This window comes from Carettochelys insculpta, chromosome 30 (assembly GCF_033958435.1).
Source record: "Carettochelys insculpta isolate YL-2023 chromosome 30, ASM3395843v1, whole genome shotgun sequence".
Classification (NCBI taxonomy): Eukaryota; Metazoa; Chordata; order Testudines; family Carettochelyidae; genus Carettochelys; species Carettochelys insculpta.
This window is the reverse complement of record NC_134166.1, coordinates 3,431,397-3,449,572: the sequence shown is the minus strand read 5'-3', so window position 1 is coordinate 3,449,572 and position 18,176 is coordinate 3,431,397. Positions and strand designations below refer to the sequence as shown.

The window sequence follows — 18,176 nt, the reverse complement described above, 5'->3', positions numbered from 1 at the left end:
GCCGTGGAAACACAATGCAGCCTGCCGCAGTCGGATGTTCCCTTGAATTTCTTCCATCCATGTGTAGAATAAATTTTGTTCTGTGCACCACAGCACGTGCAGATGTCCTCTACCAATAGCAACACCTCTGAGCAGAATCTGAATCTCTCCTTGGTGGACGCCTAAGCACTCAGCTTATAGGGAACACTTTATCCTGCGTATTACCCACTTTACCTTGGGCTTTGCCACACCACCAGTCAATTCACTTCTCCTTTTGCGCCTCAGTTTCACCATTCCTAGAATGGAGATAATCCACCAGACATTTGGTAAGAGAACTCCCTGCTTCACCCCCCAACATGGGTCTCCAAGTGCTATGTAACAACTTGGCATCCGAGTGCAGTTTTGCAGTTCAAGCAACTGTCTTGAAAGACCGAGATTCAGTTCTCAGTTCTGCTGGAGATTTCTTGCACAACCACGGTTCCATCACTTGTTTTATTGTTTTCCCATCTGTAAAATGGGGATAATTCTTCCCCATCCGTCTCCATGTATTAGCATGTGAAAGGCATGAAGATTCTCTGCTAATGGGCACCATCACAAGCTGAATAAGCACAAACTAAAAAACAATGGTGGCTTATTTAAAAGGTTTATTTAACTTTTTAATTTGAGGTAAAATACTTTTTTTTCCTTTCAACTTCCATAACAAAATACAGAGCTATCAGATACCCCTGGAAAAAAATATGTATATTATACATATATTTCTATAACATTACATCATATATATATATAATATATATATGCAAACTTTTTTTGAAGACTTTATAGAAAATGGAACAGCTAAAGGCACTGCACAATGGAGTATTTAAAGACTACTTTACATTTTTATGTACATATACACACACTTAATTCTGCTTTCAGTGGACAGATAGCTCAAGCTAACAGAGTCGGATGTGTATGCATCCATACTAATCCCTGCTGAATCAACTCTAACAAGGTCAAAGAACATGCCTCACAAAAAGTGAATTTTTTCTTTAAAAAAAACCAACTTTCTATCAGTAAATACTTTTTCTCCTTAAAAACCACTCTAAAATTTAACAGCTTTTTTAAAACAAACAATCTGATTAAAAATATTTCAAACCAAAAAAATCCTTTTTAAAACCCACCAGGATCCAGAAGGAAAAAAAAGTTACTTTAAAAAGTAAAAACATAATTATAGAATAAATAAAAAAAAAAGACAACCAGGCAATGGGTTTTAACCTGCCCTGTGGGTGAAGATAGTGACAGCATGTCACGAGGGTTTTAATGCTTCTAGAGGCCTTTCCTTTTTCTTCACCCACACAGATAAACTCCATGTGCGGAGCAGAACAGTCTTAGCCAAACACCAACCCCCAGTGGTACAGCCTTGCAAAATCCAACTTGCCCTTCCCCAGGGGAGGTGAGAAATAATGTTCATAATTCAACAGACTGAGCCTCAGGGCTTGACCATTTTGCAACACAGAGGGCCGATGCTTGGCTAAGACTCCCAGCTCTATGGTTTGCTTTGACAATTCTTTCCCCAAAACCTCAGATGACAGCTGGTTGTCTTGTTTAAGTTCCTCTCCTACAGACTCTCTAGGGCTAAACAAAGCGAAAATGGTTTTAAACATTAACATGCTCTTGATTAGTTAATACAGGTGGACGCTGAGATTTCAACCATTTAAACTTTAAAAGTTTAAATATTTGGCACACTGGAATATATATATATATTTTATTTAAAACGTATTTATAAGCTTCCTCCTTTAAGCTGCTGCTAGGCAACGAGAAGTCTGGTCAGGAAGAACACCTCTGCAGAAATGTGACTTCCTGAGCCAGCTGGGGAACAGGGTAATGCTGCCAAATGGGCTTTGCCGTTCCCTTTTCCAAAGCTGAATACATCCCCCCACCCCCAACTCCGATGTGCCCAGCATTCACTGGTCCATTGTCCTGAGAACCTGAGTCCTTTGTCCCTGAACTTCGAGATCCCAGTTTGCAGTGCAATGACAAATGACCCTCCCCACTCCTCACCCAGACCCATTCCAAACTTTTAAAGCCAAAGGACATTCTAAATGTAGTTTTAACTTTCGTTTGTGAAAAAGTGCGAAACGGGTGATTCTCTTTCCCCTCCCCGCCGAACAGGAGCAACATCCATGAATTCTGGCACTTGGGTAGGATGGGGCTGAAGATATGCATTACTGATTCGAAAGGCCTCATGTTTCTATTCCTGAGTTCATACTGACATCTGCTGGCCCTCTCTTCAGGAAAGGGATGTCCCAAAAGCGAGGAATACCTTTCCCTTTCCCCCTGTGCTCAGTTCCAGATTTGAAGGTAAACCTACGTGCTAACAAGGCAGCCCTGTGGGGGAATGGTTCTAGCCAAAAACTGAGAGCGAAGGAGTGCGTGGGTTCTAAGCCACAGCTGAGCCATGGAGCGTGCAGCTGAAAATGAAGTGGGCACTGCACCAAGGCACAGATGCCGTCACCAAGTGGAACTACCCCAGCAAGGAGATCATAACCCTTCCACTCCCCAGGAGTTACACACGTTTCTGCCATTGCCTTCCTATGGTGGTAGTCACCAGACAGAGCACATCTTCTAAGAATGCTCCTTATACCACGTATACCATTTTGCTAAGGCAGAGCTTCACCGTCAGGTTTCCAACTGACCGGCCAGAAGCTGAGCCGGCAAACTGCTCTCCGCCACGTACAGCAGGTTTCTATTTGCCTACTAACGTACACAGGTAACACCCTGCCCTCACACACTGCTCTTGCCTTAGAGCAGCTATGCCCTCTATTAAACTAGATTGCCAGCTCCAAACTGGTTTCCTAGATTCGCAAATACATGACACCTACAGATACAACTTTATCCCCACAGAGCTTGATCATTCAAGTTCCTTTCGAGGAATCATTAGAAATTACTCCCAATCCAACAGGAAAGAATCACATTCCTCCATGTAATCCGAAGCCCAGACCAATTTGTCTAATGAGAAACAGCTATCCAGGGAACCAGCGGGTTTATGGCAAATAATGGGACAAGATATACAGAGCAAGGTCTGAGTACCCACCACCACCACTCAAACTGCTTCCATCTTCCACAGCACCTGCTCCTCTCTGAAACTCACTCCTGAATTTCTCTTGCACCCACCAGACCACCATCTTCAGTGCCTCACCTATCCGTGTCCCTCTGCACAATCCTTTCTATCCACACCCGTTGCAGTCAACTGAAACACTTTCCTCCCAACGGTATCAAAAGTGAGACAGACCCCACTACCAAATTAAAACCCAACCATGGTCAAGATGATCCAGCTGTTATACAAGTGTCTTCTGTCAATAGACCCTGATCACAAAGTGTATCTCTAGTTAAGGCATGACTCAAAGTGATAGGGGAACAAAACAATAAAGGGAGTAGATTTAAACAAACTCTCGTCTTTCCTTTCCATGAACTCACCACAATCAAATTAGAGGATCAATCTTCCAATCACTTCCCCACCCATACTATTAGAAAGGGAGAAAAAAAATCTAGAGTACATTTTAATGCATTCTATTAAAGGCATTAGGTTAAATTTCCCCACCCCTCTACTTCCTTCCCTGAAAGATTTTACAGTTGCTCATGGCTTTTTCAATATTTCAAGAAGGCTGAAAGAACGACCATTGTGTCTTTAAGTCCTAGTGAGTTGTTTGTCAGAAATGCAGCTTGACTCAAAAACCACCGACTGCTGACTTTTCGGCAGCTTCCTCCTACAGGGCTTTTGTTTGTTTGTCTTTCTGCAATCTCGGTTTTAATTTAAAGACAGTGCAACATCCCCGTCCGCCAAACCCACTAAAAAGAGCAACCAGCTCACAATGCCGACCAAAAATGGCATCTCAGATGGAACGGTTCGGAGATCTTTTTCCACCGCCGCCCCTGACTCCATAAAAAGGAACTATAGTCAGATTCCTGCTTCTATAAATACCAGAGAACATAAAGTAGGTTAGAAGTTCATAAGCCTTGCTGGAGGATGGGACTTGGTCTTATGAAGTTTGCGCGAGATCTTGAACTCACGCACAGAAGGTTGGTGCCTTTGTCTCCTAACCAAGACAAGCAGAGTCTCACCTGCGATTCAACAAATTAAAACGATCCCCTGCCCACCCCCCAAACCCTAGTCTCTAGAATTATCAAACCATTCTAATCCCCTTCCCCTCCCCCGCCCTGCAACCTTGCTACATAAATACACGGATTCTGGTACAAATGGACTGTAGCGCTTTCCAGGTAGTTTTTAGGTGTCTGACGCAGCCGCGGCTGTCACCGCCTTGGGTGCTGGGATGAAGTGTGGGGCCCCCAGCGCACCGTTCCAGTGGTGCTTCCCGTTCTGATACTCCTCCAGGGCCTCTGCTTGACGGTCCCCGTTCCAACGGCGTTTGAGACGCAGTTTGGGTGGCATCAGGGCATCTTCTCTCTTTTCCTGCACCCCAGGGTCTCCCATGGGCTCCCTGGATGGTTTCTCTCCACCTCCTTCCACTTGCAGCTGGGATTCTTCAACGGGGAGGTTTATTTGGGTCAGCGCTGGTGCTGCAGAGGGCCAGGACGGGGCAGCCGGCCTGGCAAATACAGCCCCTCTCCCCTCTTCCAGGCTGGTGTTGGGCATTTCCATGCCGGGCCCCTCCTCCTTCTCACTTTTGTCCTTCCCTTTGGCTGGTGGCTCTTCATCTTCAGGCTCCCTGTCCACTCTGGGCTCCACCTTAACCCTGGGCGAAGCAGGAGCTGGCTGCGGGGCTGTCACCCCTTCAGGGCTTTCCAGTCTCTCTCTGTTCTTACGCCCCACTGGGGGAGGCTGCAGCTTGATTGGGAACTGGGGCTGCTCTTCAGGGTGCATCTGGCACTGTAGTGGTGGGACCATGAGCCCCGGATAGCGGGGGAAAGTCCGCGGGCTCAGGTGGTAGTTGAAGACAGAGCAGGCTTGTGAATGCAGGTAGTGTTTCATTTCGTCGGGATTGAAAGAGAAGCAGCTGCTACCTGTGAAGGGGCTGAGGCCCGGAGAGGGGCTGTAGGAGAAGAGGGTTGGAGTCAGGGACAAGGCAGGCGAGATTGGGACATTTAAAACCCCGCCACGCCCTGGAATAGGAGACACAGCAAAAGGGCTGTGAGGATCTGGATAGATCCCGGGCCTCGTGAAGAGAGGCAGCATGACCTCCGGCTTGCGTTTCTGATTACTGATGCCACCGGCACCCGCTGGGTTCCGAGAAGCCATGAGATCTATGCCACGGCGCCAGTCGGAGGAGGCATCCTCCAGCTCCGGCCCATCAGGCTTCCTTTCGCTGCTGTCATTCAGAGGCTCCTGGCTGGCTGGCACCAGGGATCCGCTGGAGAACCGGCTGGGCTGGGCATCCTCAGTGGGAGAGTGGCTGTCCAAGGGCGGGAAATGGAAGCGGGATGAAGCAGTGGGGACAGGCGGGGCGCTCTGTGGGACGACACCTACGGCAAAGGAGAGGATAAGAAAGGAGTGTTAGGAACCCACATGAGCAGGGACAAAAGGGTCACAGGTCAGAACTTCTTGGCTTGGGCTGCACCTTGAGATGCTTGGAAACTGCATAAAAGTACCACACATGCTCAATAATGTAATAGAGGCTGGGTTGGGAGCAGCCTTATGAACCTGCCCCTGAATCCATCCCTGCACAGCCGAATATCTCAATCACCTCTGCCCACCATAAAACCTCGCCACCCTGGGAGCCGAACTGTCTCCTTCGGGGCCTGAGGCAGCGTTCCCATCTTTCTCCGCTTGAGACAGACAAGCTGGGTGAGGTAATACTGTTTATTGGACCAACTTCTGTTAGTGAGAGATGAATTTTCAAGCTTACTCAGAGCTCTTCTTCAGGGCTCTTAGCACAGTCAAGCAATCATTGATTTTCAGATCCAAACATGTCTCCCCCACCCCTGCTGTCTCTTGAGGTCTCCTGCTCTCTCCTGTTTCACTGAAAGGCTTTTTGAGGAGACAGTGTGCAGTATACAGGTCCTGAAGCCACTCACACTTGGCTGATAAAGCTCCAATTCTCATGAGGGCATTTCAAAACCCTGTGCTTTTCTAGGATGCGAGAGGTTTGATCTCAGCTGTTCTCCCCAGTAACTCCATTCCTCAGGCTGGTTCCTTTCACCCAACATTTCAGGCCCAGGAAGGCCCATTTGCTTAAGACTTGCTACTGCTACCAGAAACCTGATTAATGCAGTCTTGTACCCACTCTCACCGCAGACCCAGAGACCCAAGCACCTTGACCCCAGAAAGCGCACACCGCAGAGAGGGGAAATCAGATTCCAGTGTCCCAAACAGGTTTAATATCCCCACCCCCAACTCCCAGCCAGGAGGAAAGAAAACAGGTTGTAATTAGACAGATGCATTCCAATTCTCCAAACCATTTTTTTAAATGCATGCCCCAGGGATAGGAGGGAGTGGTGGCAAACAGGGAAAAGGAGCAGTAGTGAGCAATATTGACGTGGAACTGCTCAGACTTGTTGCTGTAGTAATTACAGATCTGCAGTGCAGCTTCACACTCGATTTCATATCCCTCGTGCTGGGATTCAGGGGTCCTAGAAAATGCATAGAGCAGAGAAATGTAACATTTCTCACGCGGGGGAAGTTGCTCTACTTCAGATTTCTACTCCTTCGCTGCCTCCTAACCCTAGGGTGGATGTTTTCTTAAAGGACAGGCTCTTGGAAACCACAATTCTGGTCTTCCACGATTAAAATAGCACTGGGCAGCCTCAGAGTCAAATGATGAGTCAGACGCCCGGTGGCAGATTCATCTAGGTATTTATAAAGCTCCCCATCCATCACAGTATTAACAGTAAAGATAACACTTTTCTCACCAGCTATCAGCCCCTACTCCAAGTAGCTGCCATGCTTAGGGGTCACCGCTCAGGCTCCACATGCTCGTCCCCCTTCCCTTTCTTCCTGTAAGGTTCATTTTCTGCCACTCGCCAGGCCCTCCAGATGAGGCGAGCCTGGCTTGGTATACAGTGCGTGGCCAGGCACAGGACCCTGTCCAACTCCTTGCAGCTTTGAGTTCTGCAGAGCAGAACCCCAACAAAAGGGCTCCCAGAAGCATCCCACTGATCACATTCAACGTGTTCCTCTCTGATGAGCATGGGGGCTGTCTACACCCCCCAACACCACCCTTATCCTTCAATATTTGCACTTATGCTGGGTGTGCACCCTATGTTTCCAGAGCTAACCCACAATTGTGTAAGGCAGGACTGAGGGAGCTTTGATTCCACTGTGCAACTCATCAAGTGGAACTCAAGACAGACGGACCCTCTGACACCATAACTGCAGCATTACTGTTGGCATCAGCCCAAACCCTGGGGCAGAATTTATATGCAGGAATTATTGACTCTGGCGAGACACTCAATGCCCTGATGCACGCTGATGTTTCCTGCCTAAGCACCTTGTGGCTATCCTGTAAACCACTGCAGATCTGAGCCACCACAAGAGCTGGGGAGTTCATGGCTCACAAGCCAGGCTAAACCTACCACTGGAAGCTGCTCTGTTCTGCACTCACTAGTAAATTCCCTGAAAGCAGAGCAATTTAGTCAAGAATTGTTCTGCTTGACATAAAGGGGCAGGAATACAGCCATCAAGGGCTGCCATCGGCATAAGAGCGGGTTGAACAGCTCTTTGGTAGAGCAGAGAGCTCGTTATCACTACCTTTAGGCTGTGAACACTTTGATAACATTTATATGCTCCTGGTCAAGGAGACCTCTGGACATCGTAACAGGAAAGGTCACATTTATACGGGACCATAAACATATAGGCTGCTTTGTAAGCACGTAGGGCAAGGTTGCCGCAATACACCCAAATCCTGTTACTAGAAGGGCAATACCTGAGGAAACCCCCACCAGTCAACAGAGACAACTTAACAAGCACTTAAATGGCTTGAGCTCCCCTGGGAGGCTGCCACAGGGCCACGCGAAGGGGAAGTGCGCTTCAGTTTAAGTATCGGTACAGGACTGACATTCTCACCATATTAGCACTGGTTGCCTAGAAGATGCCAACACAGATGAATGAGAGATTGTGGAAGGAATCTGTGGAGGTGGCCGGGTGTGATTATAGCTGCCTCCTTTACCCACTGCCTGCAGGACAGGCACGTTACAGCACAGACTCAGCAGTTCATTTGCTGCCAATCAAGGCCACTGACTAGGATTTGACAGGACCCCCCTTTCCCGCTTACCATTGGGCCGTATGTTAATGAATGGATAGTTAGGCATCACCAGCTTGTTGAAGTTGAACTTGTACGTAAACCTTTTGCCTTTTGTCTTGTGAAGAATCCTCTTGTTATAATAATATCTGCCAAAACACATTAGAAAAAACTATCAAAATCACTATCAGTCAGAAGCAATACAGCGTAATATTTATTGCTTAAATCAGTCTATGGACTGCCTTCCTTTTATTATGTCCAAATTTCAACTGTCTTCAAAGAAAATGAACTACTCAGAGAGCCAGGCTAAAATTAAGCACATGAAAATTGAGCCTATTGTCAGGAAAAGTTCCCAAACAAGAATTCAGTCCTTGTTTATTGCTCTTTTCAGCCACCGATCTCAAAGCACACGAAGGTCAGTATCATTGTCTTCCCTTTACAGATGAAGAGACAGACAAAATGACTTCACAAAGGCCATCCCACAAGCCAGGAATAAAACCATCTGTCCCACCACAGAGCTCTCTCTCCCAGGCCTCTCAAATGGTGAGATCAGTGACACTGTCACCTAAAGCAAGGAGTTCTACACTATGGTCCCCAGAGGACTTGCTGGGCCCATGATACTGGCTGATCATTTCTAATTGCGGAATTCCAGTAAAGATCTCTAAGTAGCACTTTTCTACTGCTCCTATTCCACCTGGCCAGCAGCTATAGGTGCCACAGGTAAGCTAGGATCACGGACGGGAAGGACTGTGCCCACAAACCACTTGTACTAAAGTAAAGCTCACCTTCCAAAAGCATATGGGCCCCCTAAACTCAAGGGGGTGGGGTCAGAGAGACTGCTGCGAAAACTTACACTGGCCTGTTAGGAGGCGAGGAGGACATGCCCGCAAAGGGCCTTTCCCATGCTAGCTCCTTGGATACCATAGGAGACTCCATGGTGTGGGGCACAGCAGTGCCTGTCAGGAGACCTGGAGTCTATTCTGAGCTCTCCCACTGAACTGCCTCTCTGTGGTCTGATTTACCCAACCTTGTATCGGGAATAGCCACGTGCATCCTCCTTGGTAAAACGTTTTGATCAGTGCTACCGTAAGACTATACGTAGGCAGAGGAGCTGCTCTCCCCCGTAAGCCCCAGAGGGAGCCATGCCAGCTTGCCCCAGGGCTCTTCATGGCCACGTCTACTCTACGCACTTGGGGTGTGACTCCCAGCTCGTGCAGACATACATTAACTCGCATCAAGGTAGAAGACTTAAGACTAGTGTCACCGTGGCAGACCAGCACAAGCAGGAGGGAGCGACCGCGTGGGTTAGCCAAGGTTGCACCCACGGGGTCCAAGAGAGTTTGCACTCAGAACTGCTGCCCCTGCTATCATGGCTCCACAACTGTAGTTAGCAATGGAGCACCTGGCAACGCAATCTGGGCATTACACCCCTCACTGCTTGTGTAGGCCTAAGCAGTGTACTGAAACACTATACACCACTCACACCCCTTTAGTTATAACCTGGGTTGCCAGCACTTGGCAATTGCACAGACAGTAAGAAATCTAGCAGCTGGAGTACAGCGAGGGGGTGGGAAGCCAAAGGTTTCCTACTGGAGGTGGCTGCTTGTGCCAGTACAGCTGATTAATCTCTCATCAGGACGTGACAGGGAAACCAAGGCATGGCCAGATCAGGCAGGTGGAGCTTTTTTCCACTGCCATACATCAGTTACAGTGTTGCTGCTGTTCAATTTATTGTTTCCTTCCTGTTCCATTATGTGTCTGTTGTGTTTGCTGCCTTGTTTATCTTTGCCTGCCCTGCCCAGAAAGGATCAGAGGGCACATGACAGGGAAGCCAGTATCACCACAACAGCTCAGAATGGAGCCCAGAGTTGTTTTTATAATGACAAATCAGACTGAGCTATCCCTCCCCCAGCCAACAGGACGGGGCCCTTTTGAGCTACACCCCTTCAAACACAGCAGAGATTGACAAGTTCTGGGAGGGCATAAATAAAACTGATTTGCACTCTGGTGAAGGTTACAAAGGGAGAAAGAGTTTAGGAACTGGGATTTACCTTGACAAGGAGAAAAGGTAACAGAGAACTTTACTAATAGATTCAAAAGTGCACAGTGAAAACTGATCAACACCTGTCACTGTCCCCTCCATGACAAAACAACATTATTGGCCACATAGCCTGTTGCACACTCCTATACTGTTAAGCAGCTCTTAGCAGGCTAGAGATGAACTCTAAAGCAGCACAGCTAAATTTACTGCTGCAGAAGGTAGAGAAAAACACCGACGGGTGGACAGTAATTATTACTTATTATTTGTATTGCTGTAGCATCGCTGGGTCCAAGCCATAGGCTAGGATCTCACTGTGCTACTACTGGTTTGTAGATGCAACTGCTAGGATAATGATAAGGGAAATATAATCGTTCTAAAACACCTGACTGTGGGATCACAAAAGAACCATAATCTTGTATCTTCACCCTCTAATCCTGTACAAGAAGGAACTGGTCTTAAACATGGGTGTTGCTTTTTCAGACATTTTATCACTGATGGAATAAGCCAATATTTTTCCTGCAACACCCGTATTGCTCAAGTGGGTATAAGAATGGAGGAAGAGGAAAGCTCCTGAAAAGTAAATAATCCAGAACACAATGATCCTCCTATTATAAATGCAAATTTATGTCATTGCTTCCCACATTTGAGTAGAGGACAAATCTGCTGTCGTGTCAAGTCTCTGACAGCCACATGGCCATTTCCTTCCCATATCCATCTGACCTCTTCCAAATACAAAGGAATCGACCAGCCAGATGGTCCCATACGTGGAATTCAAATTCTGAGTCAAAATTTGCCAAATACGCTGGAGAGGTGGGGCGCTGAATCATTTTCCACAACCGTGTACATGAATCAGCCACATCACCCAGCCATCTTCCCTGTCAACCCTATGCTATTTTACCCTAGTGAAAAATTGTTTGCAAGCATCCTTCCATTCACCTGAGGGCCCGGCTCAGCTTGTCATAGTTCATCTGCGGTTTGCATTTCCTCCTGCCCCACAGACGGGCCACTTCGTCTGGATCCTTGATCACAAACTCCCCATACTCGCCCTGCTGCCAGGCAATGACATGGCGGAACTCCTCCTTCTGCAGCAACTCCAGGATGAAATGCCAGAGCTGGATCTGACGGGAGCCAGGGCTTGATTCAGTTTTGTAAGCCCACTCTGGGAAGTGATAGCCTTGAACACAAATCAAAGAAACAGAAGGAAAGCATTAAAAACCATTAAAACAAAGAAATACATAGCAAACTGCAGCTGGGAACATGGAGCTCTGCAACTGGAACGTCGTAGAGACAGGGGCTGCCTTTCATTGTTAAGACAGCATGCAGCAGAACTGGGCTGTGGTTTTGGTTATGGTCTCTAGATGCTACTGTAAACAAGACCAGAACCCAGGAGTCCTGACCACCAGTTCCCTCACTGTAACAACGCAATACTGCCTACTCCCTTAAGAAGAAAATGTGAAAAAAAATCAACACTGGGATACCAAGCAAAAGCAGGACCTACAAATAAACAAGACAGAAAAACAAGAAAGAAAAGTGACATTTACACAAACATCGTAGCCACATTTTTGAATTCGGGTTTCTCAAAATCAGACACCTAAACCTACAGAGATCTAAATGAGGCCTGATTTTTATTGAATCCAGTTTTTAAAGAGAATCTCAGTGTAAATCACCTTCAGCCATCCTGACAGGTGTTTATTAATAATTACCAAGTTTAAGTATACTGGAGGAGCTTTCCAATAACTATTACTGTAGGATTTCCAATCTCACTGTCGATAAATATAAAATAAATATAATTGGAGATACACGTCTCCTAGAGCTGGAAGGGACCTTGGGAAGTCATCTAGTGCAGTCCCCTGCCCTCTTGGCAGGACCAAGCACCATCCCTGACATCTATTTGCCTCAATCCCTAGATGGCCTCCTCAAGGATTGAACTCACGATCCTGGGTTTAGCAGGCCAGTGCTCAAACCACTGAGCTACCCTGCTGGGTTATTTTAAGGACTATACTAGGCCAAACCATGTTGTGGATGGATGGACTTCTGCATTACCACTCCAGCAGCTACTAATTTGGTATGAGAACACTTACAAGCCATCATGGGACGTGAATCAAGATCAGAGATCACAAACTCTGCATGCAAAACAGCTATGGGAAAAGGTATCCAACACTTAGCCCAGTAACTGCTCTAGGTGACTAAACCCAAACCTCACAGACCATCAGAAACCACCTATAATGTAATCACAGAGCTGTCTGATATGAACATGGATGGCCTCATACCATCCACGCACAGCTCTGGCACAGGGGCTTTTACAACATCAGAATTGTGTGAAGGACTGTGAGCATAAATGAGACTCAGACTCCTGTCGCGGGCCGAGTCTCTCACACTATATACACTTCCTTACCTCCTGCTCCTTCTGGCTTATCCACAATGCTGCAGCCTGCTTTCATTTTCACTCCCGTTGACTGTGGGGGAAAAAAGGAAATAAGCAACAACTATCAATATGCAATTACCACCTGCAGGAATTTGAATCTTACCCTATTCTGTAGAAAGCTCCTCTAGACAAAAGCAACCACTCCCAAGCAATAACATTCAGTTCCAAGAGATGGTACCCAGAGTGTCATTGTGATTAGCAGCTGTAATTGCCAGTACCTGACTTAAAACATCAACATGTAAATATAGCATTTATTATCTGCTTCCCTCTTGACCTGCCAATGAAGTATAAAAATGAAACACTACTGCAAGGTGGGCCCATAAGACAGACAAAACAAGGCATCAGATGAAGCAGGTATTTGCGCACAAAAGCTTATATTCCAAAATATGTTAGTCTGCAAGGTGCCACAGGACTTCTTGTAGATTTTACAAAATAAGAAAGTTTGTCTTCTGACACTGGTCAGGTCTGAGTGCCAAAATACGCAAGCTGCTGAAGTCAGCCAGATGTACCAGCAAGAGTGGTGGGGGAATATTCAAACCTCTGTGTTCCACTCAAGAATCCACATCTGATTTTGATTTATTTAGGTCAATTAACCCTGTGTTAGGAACTACCCATGTGTCCGTTGGGCATTTCATTTCCAAAGAATATTCTTGAGGTACAGGAAGGAAGCAGGTAAGAGTCCACCACCCTTTGTGTTATTCAAGCAGAGAGACCTCAAAAAGAACTTTTAATTGTCCAATAGTATGAGCACAGGGAGAGAAATGTTCACCTTACTCAAAGTTGAAAGATAAGTAGGGCCAGAACTGCCACCCAATCTGGCTACACAGTCCCTTCTGAACAGCATCCACACCACCAATACTGTGGAAACTAAGTCCAATTTAAACCTTCTTTCAGCTGAAAAATGGGTCCATCAAGTAGGTGCTTATGATCAGCCCTTCATAGGAATGACTGAACATTTGGTTAAAAATTTATACTTCCTCAATGAAGTTTCCTGTTAAGGTCTAGGCTTTGAAATCATGCAGCTAAGGAAAGTAGGGAAACTGAGGTAAGTGAAAATAGAGTGTTGCCCTCTAAGAAAGAAAGAGTTGGGTTCTTCCCCCCCCCGACCACTCACAATAAGTTTTTTTTTTTTAAATTGATCCCTATCATCTAAAATTCCAGCATGGTAAATGATGATTGGAATTGGCAGGGTTACAGAATTCACCTGCATTTAATTTATGAACCTATCCCTGTCTTCAGACAGCTAGACTGGGTGCAACACCATTTGTGGGGAGATATCATAAATTTTAACAGTTGGGCAACTAAGTTCAGTTTCTATAGCACCATCCTTTACAGAGTTCAAAACATTTATACTAATGCACTGAAGCCACCTCACTGCCATGGGTGGGGCAGGACAATTTAAAGTATGTTTCCTTCTCCCCCTCCCCACCCCCAAGTGTTTAAACACTCAAGTTACAGGGAATCAGCCATTAGAGAGAGAAAACTAAGAGCCCTAACAAACCAGGATAAGAGCAGGCAATTTCTCACAGGGCAGGAGCAGATAAAGGCTAATAAATGGATTAACTAGCCCAGCACTCAGAATACCCCAGAGACCCCTGCACCCTTTTCCTAATGCTCACCACACCCCATTCCCCAGGCAAGCTCCTTAAATGGCCCACACCTTCCTGCCCCACCATACCCCGGGGAATTTCCAACACCCTTCTCTTTAAGGGCTTGCCAAACTCCACAACTGTGAACCACCCCAAAATACCCCAGTCAGCTCCTTAGGACCCCCCTTTGAAATTGACCTTGCACAGCAGCCCCCAAATAACACCCCACTACCCCATCCCCCTACAGGACAAACCCCATGGCACCCTAGAGATCTTCACAGACCACACTGCTTTGTTCTCCAGCCCTCCACATCTCCAGAAGCCACCCCATCTTCCTTACCACCCCAAACCCTCATTTCTCTCCAATCCTCTCCCCTCCCCCGCCAGTCCCAGCGCCCCCTCCCCCAGCCCCCAACTCTCCCCTCCCCCGCCAGTCCCAGCGCCCCCTCCCCCAGCCCCCAACTCTCCCCTCCCCCGCCAGTCCCAGCGCCCCCTCCCCCAGCCCCCAACTCTCCCCTCCCCCGCCAGTCCCAGCGCCCCCTCCCCCAGCCCCCAACTCTCCCCTCCCCCGCCAGTCCCAGCGCCCCCTCCCCCAGCCCCCAACTCTCCCCTCCCCCGCCAGTCCCAGCGCCCCCTCCCCCAGCCCCCAACTTTCCCCTCCCCCGCCAGTCCCAGCGCCCCCTCCCCCAGCCCCCAACTCTCCCCTCCCCCGCCAGTCCCAGCGCCCCCAATGGCCCCCTCCCCCCTACTGGCTCCAGCGCCCCTCCCCCCTTCGCCTGCCCTCAGTCCCCCGCCTAGGCCCGACGAGCGGCTGACGCGGTGGCCCAGGCCGGGGGCGGGAGGCGGCGGCAGCGGCGGCCGCCCCGGGGTCGGGATAGAGCGGCGGAGACCGCCCCGGCCTCACCTCAGTCTCCGGGCGACGGCTCTGGGCGGCGGCGTCTGCGCCCGTCCGAGTGTCTGGCTCGCTCGCTCCTTCGCCCGATGCCTCCCCCTCGCCACCCAGCCCCGCAGCCACCGGAACCGGAACCAGCGCCGCCCACACGCTTCCGGGACTGCGGGGAGGGGGCCGCCCACACACACGCGAGCGCGCGCACGCTTCCGCCCCGCAGTGGCGTCACCGCGCACACGCACCGCGCGTCACCGCCCCCGCCGCGCACGTAGACAACCCACCCACCCTTCCAACCGACACCCGTAGGGGACAAACTACCCCAGAGAGCGAAGGGGTGGGAGACTAAAGGGAAGGGAAGGGAAGGGAAGGGAAGAGAGAGGCAGTGATGGGGATTTGGAGGGGGACGGGGAAGGGGAAGGGGATTAGAGAAGATGAGGGGGACGGGGAGGGGGTTGGGGAGATAAAGGAGAATGGTGGGGGGGGAATGGGGTGGATGGGGAAGATGGGGTTGGGGGACATAAGGGGGCATAGGGGGATAATAGAAGAAGGTTGGAGGGGAGCTAAGGCATTGAGGGGGAACAGTGGGGTGATGGAGAGCAGCAGTAAAGGAGGTGGGGCAATGGGATTTGGAGTGTGGAAAGGATGGGGGAAGGGAGCTTGGACGGTTTTGGGGGGTTGGAAGGGAGGAGGTGGGGTGAGATGGGTGATGGAGGGGTTGAGGGGCAGGGGCATTGCGGGGGAGGAGTACTGAGTACCCGAATTATGGTCTCTGCAGAAGAGCTTGATTTGAGTATAACTTTCGGGTTTCTTTTTCATGAATTCCCTGTGTGCAGGAGCCTGGCTGGTTCAGGGGCAGGTGTAGAGCTGCCGTTCCCCAAGGTGGGAATCACAGAGAGGCCTATCACATTACCTTTCCCCAGTGGCCGTTTTTCAGACACTCCCCCCTGAGCTATAGTCAGCACTAGGGTATTGCTCTTGTGGCACAGAAGCCACCACATTGAGTCAGAGGGATGTTGCAGTGGCTCTGAAGAAAGTCAGGGCACTGGTAATATATTCTCACATCTGTTCTGCAGGCTGCAATCCCAGAAATGCCCTGGGACCATGAAAACAGCAAGCAGCTCTCCATTGCCTCCTGGAGGGGCAGCATGATCTATGCCTTCCTGCCTGGGAGCTTTAGTGACCTAGGCTCTCTTCAGAGCCCTGCTGTGCGACCTTGAACCAGTCCCTTGTGGATGTTTTCAAGGTCTTGATTTGTGGCTGTAGACTCACAAATAACAGCAACAGAGGGCTTGGGAATGGCCCAGACAGGTGTTAGGGAGATGTTGCGTAAGCCCCATAGAAGTAAGCAGACTGTATCGGAGGGGCTGGGCTGCAGTTCCTTGGCTGGGGGGGAGCAGCATGATACCCTGGTAAGTCAACCTCCATGCACAATGGTGTTTTTATGGGGGGTATTCATCTGATGCTTTTCAGGGGTTCTCTCTCCATGCACTGCACACCCCATTCCTTCTGGGCATTCCAAGAATATATGGGGGCAGTATCCCCGCAGGGGTGGGGAAAGTGCTCAAAAAACTACCTGAGTAAAAGTGCAGCTGCTTTCACTTCTCGATACTATGTGCTTCTGGATTCCAAAATGCCGTGTAGAAGCGGCCCCAGGTGGGCTTCCGTAGGAAGTCCTCCTTCTGGAGGCCCCTAGGGACCTCCTAGCACCCTGGGGCTGCGCTTCTACAAGACATTTTGGAGTCCGGAAGAACCGTCTTCCAGACTCCAAATCACGTGACATTATGCTAACAAGGCGCGGGGAATATTGCATCCGTGCCTCATTAGCATCTTTCACTCCGTGTATTAGCATGCCACTTCCAAAGGAAGTGGCCTGTGTAGAAACGGCCTTGGTGAGCAAATCAGAGAGCAGAGAGGCAGAAGGAGGCAGGGGGAAATCAAGAATTAATTAAAGTGAAGTATGTAAAAGAGTCCTTATAATGAGCTAGAAAATTGCCATCACGGTTCAAACCATGTGTTAATGTGTCGAATTTGAATATAAAAGAGAGTTCAACAGCCTCTCTTTCCAAACAGCTGTTAAAGTTCCTTTTCAGTAAAACACAGACTTTCAGAACAAAAAGCAGTCAAGTAGCACTTTAAAGACTAGCAAAATAGTTTATTAGGTGAGCTTTCATGGGACAGACCCACACGGCTTCCTCTCTGTTACTATACAGACTTTCAGGTAATTAACAGAATTGCCCACTCCATTAAAGCGCTGACTGACGGGTTTGTGAATCAGGAGTATTTTTATGTCTGTTTTATACCCATGAATTCTTTGTCTAAGAGAGTTTGAAGTCTGTCCAATATACAAAGCATCTGGGCATTGTTGGCACATGATGTCATATATGATAGCTGAGGAACATGAGAATGTGCCTGTGATTCTGTGAATAACTGGTTAGGTCCAATGATGGTATCTCCAGAATAGATATGTAGACAAAGTTGGAAACGGGCCTTGTTGCAAGGAAAAGTTCCAGCATTGGTATTCCTGTGGTATAGTCTGTGGTTGTTGGTGAAAATCCTCATAAGGTTGGGAGGTTGTCTGTAGGAGAGAACAGGCCTGCCACCTAGGGCCTTCTGGAGTTTGGCGTCCTGATTAAGGTTAGGTTGTAAGTGTTTAATAATGTGTTGCAGTGGTTTGAGTTGGGGGCTGTAGGTAATCCCCAGTGGTGTTCTGTTCTCGGCTTTTTTGGGCCTATCTTGGAGTAGCTGGTCTCTGGGTATGCGTCTGGCCCTGTCGATTTGGTTTTTTTTTTATTTCTCCTGGTGGGTAATTCAGGTTTATGAATATTTGGTAGAGATCTTCTAGTTTTTGATCTCAGTCAGAAGGATCAGCGTAAATGCGATTGTACCTAAGGGCTTGACTGTCAACAATGGATCTAGTTGTGTGTGCAGGTTGGAAGCTAGAAGCATGTAGGTAAGTATAGGGTCAGTGGGTTTCTGGTACAATGTGGTACCGATCAGGCCATCCTTGATTTGTACCGTAGTGTCCAGGAAATGTTATCTCTTGCATGGAGTAGGCGAGGCATAAGTTGATGGTGGGGTG

General features: G+C 48.4%; 1 protein-coding gene across 1 annotated transcript; it reads right to left on the bottom strand.

Annotated features, from left to right (window-relative positions):
- Nucleotides 1-608: 608 nt before the first annotated feature.
- Nucleotides 609-15,244, bottom strand: ETV3 (ETS variant transcription factor 3). The gene is made up of 5 exons (XM_074981221.1): nt 15,113-15,244; nt 12,590-12,650; nt 11,131-11,368; nt 8,187-8,302; nt 609-5,439 (listed from the first exon to the last, which is right to left on the bottom strand). Exons 2-5 carry the CDS (start codon nt 12,633-12,635, stop codon nt 4,244-4,246), a joined length of 1,596 nt encoding a protein of 531 aa, XP_074837322.1. The 5' UTR covers nt 12,636-12,650; nt 15,113-15,244; the 3' UTR covers nt 609-4,243.
- Nucleotides 15,245-18,176: the final 2,932 nt, after the last annotated feature.

Excerpts from the sequence above, each read along its gene's own strand:
- ETV3 (XM_074981221.1), bottom strand. The coding sequence starts at position 12,635 with ATGAAAGCAGGCTGCAGCATTGTGGATAAGCCAGAAGGAGCAGGAG. Across the intron at positions 11,369-12,589 it reads TAAGCCAGAAGGAGCAGGAG|GCTATCACTTCCCAGAGTGG; the intron begins GTAAGGAAGTGT and ends TTTGTGTTCAAG. Across the intron at positions 8,303-11,130 it reads AAGCTGAGCCGGGCCCTCAG|ATATTATTATAACAAGAGGA; the intron begins GTGAATGGAAGG and ends GTGTTTTGGCAG.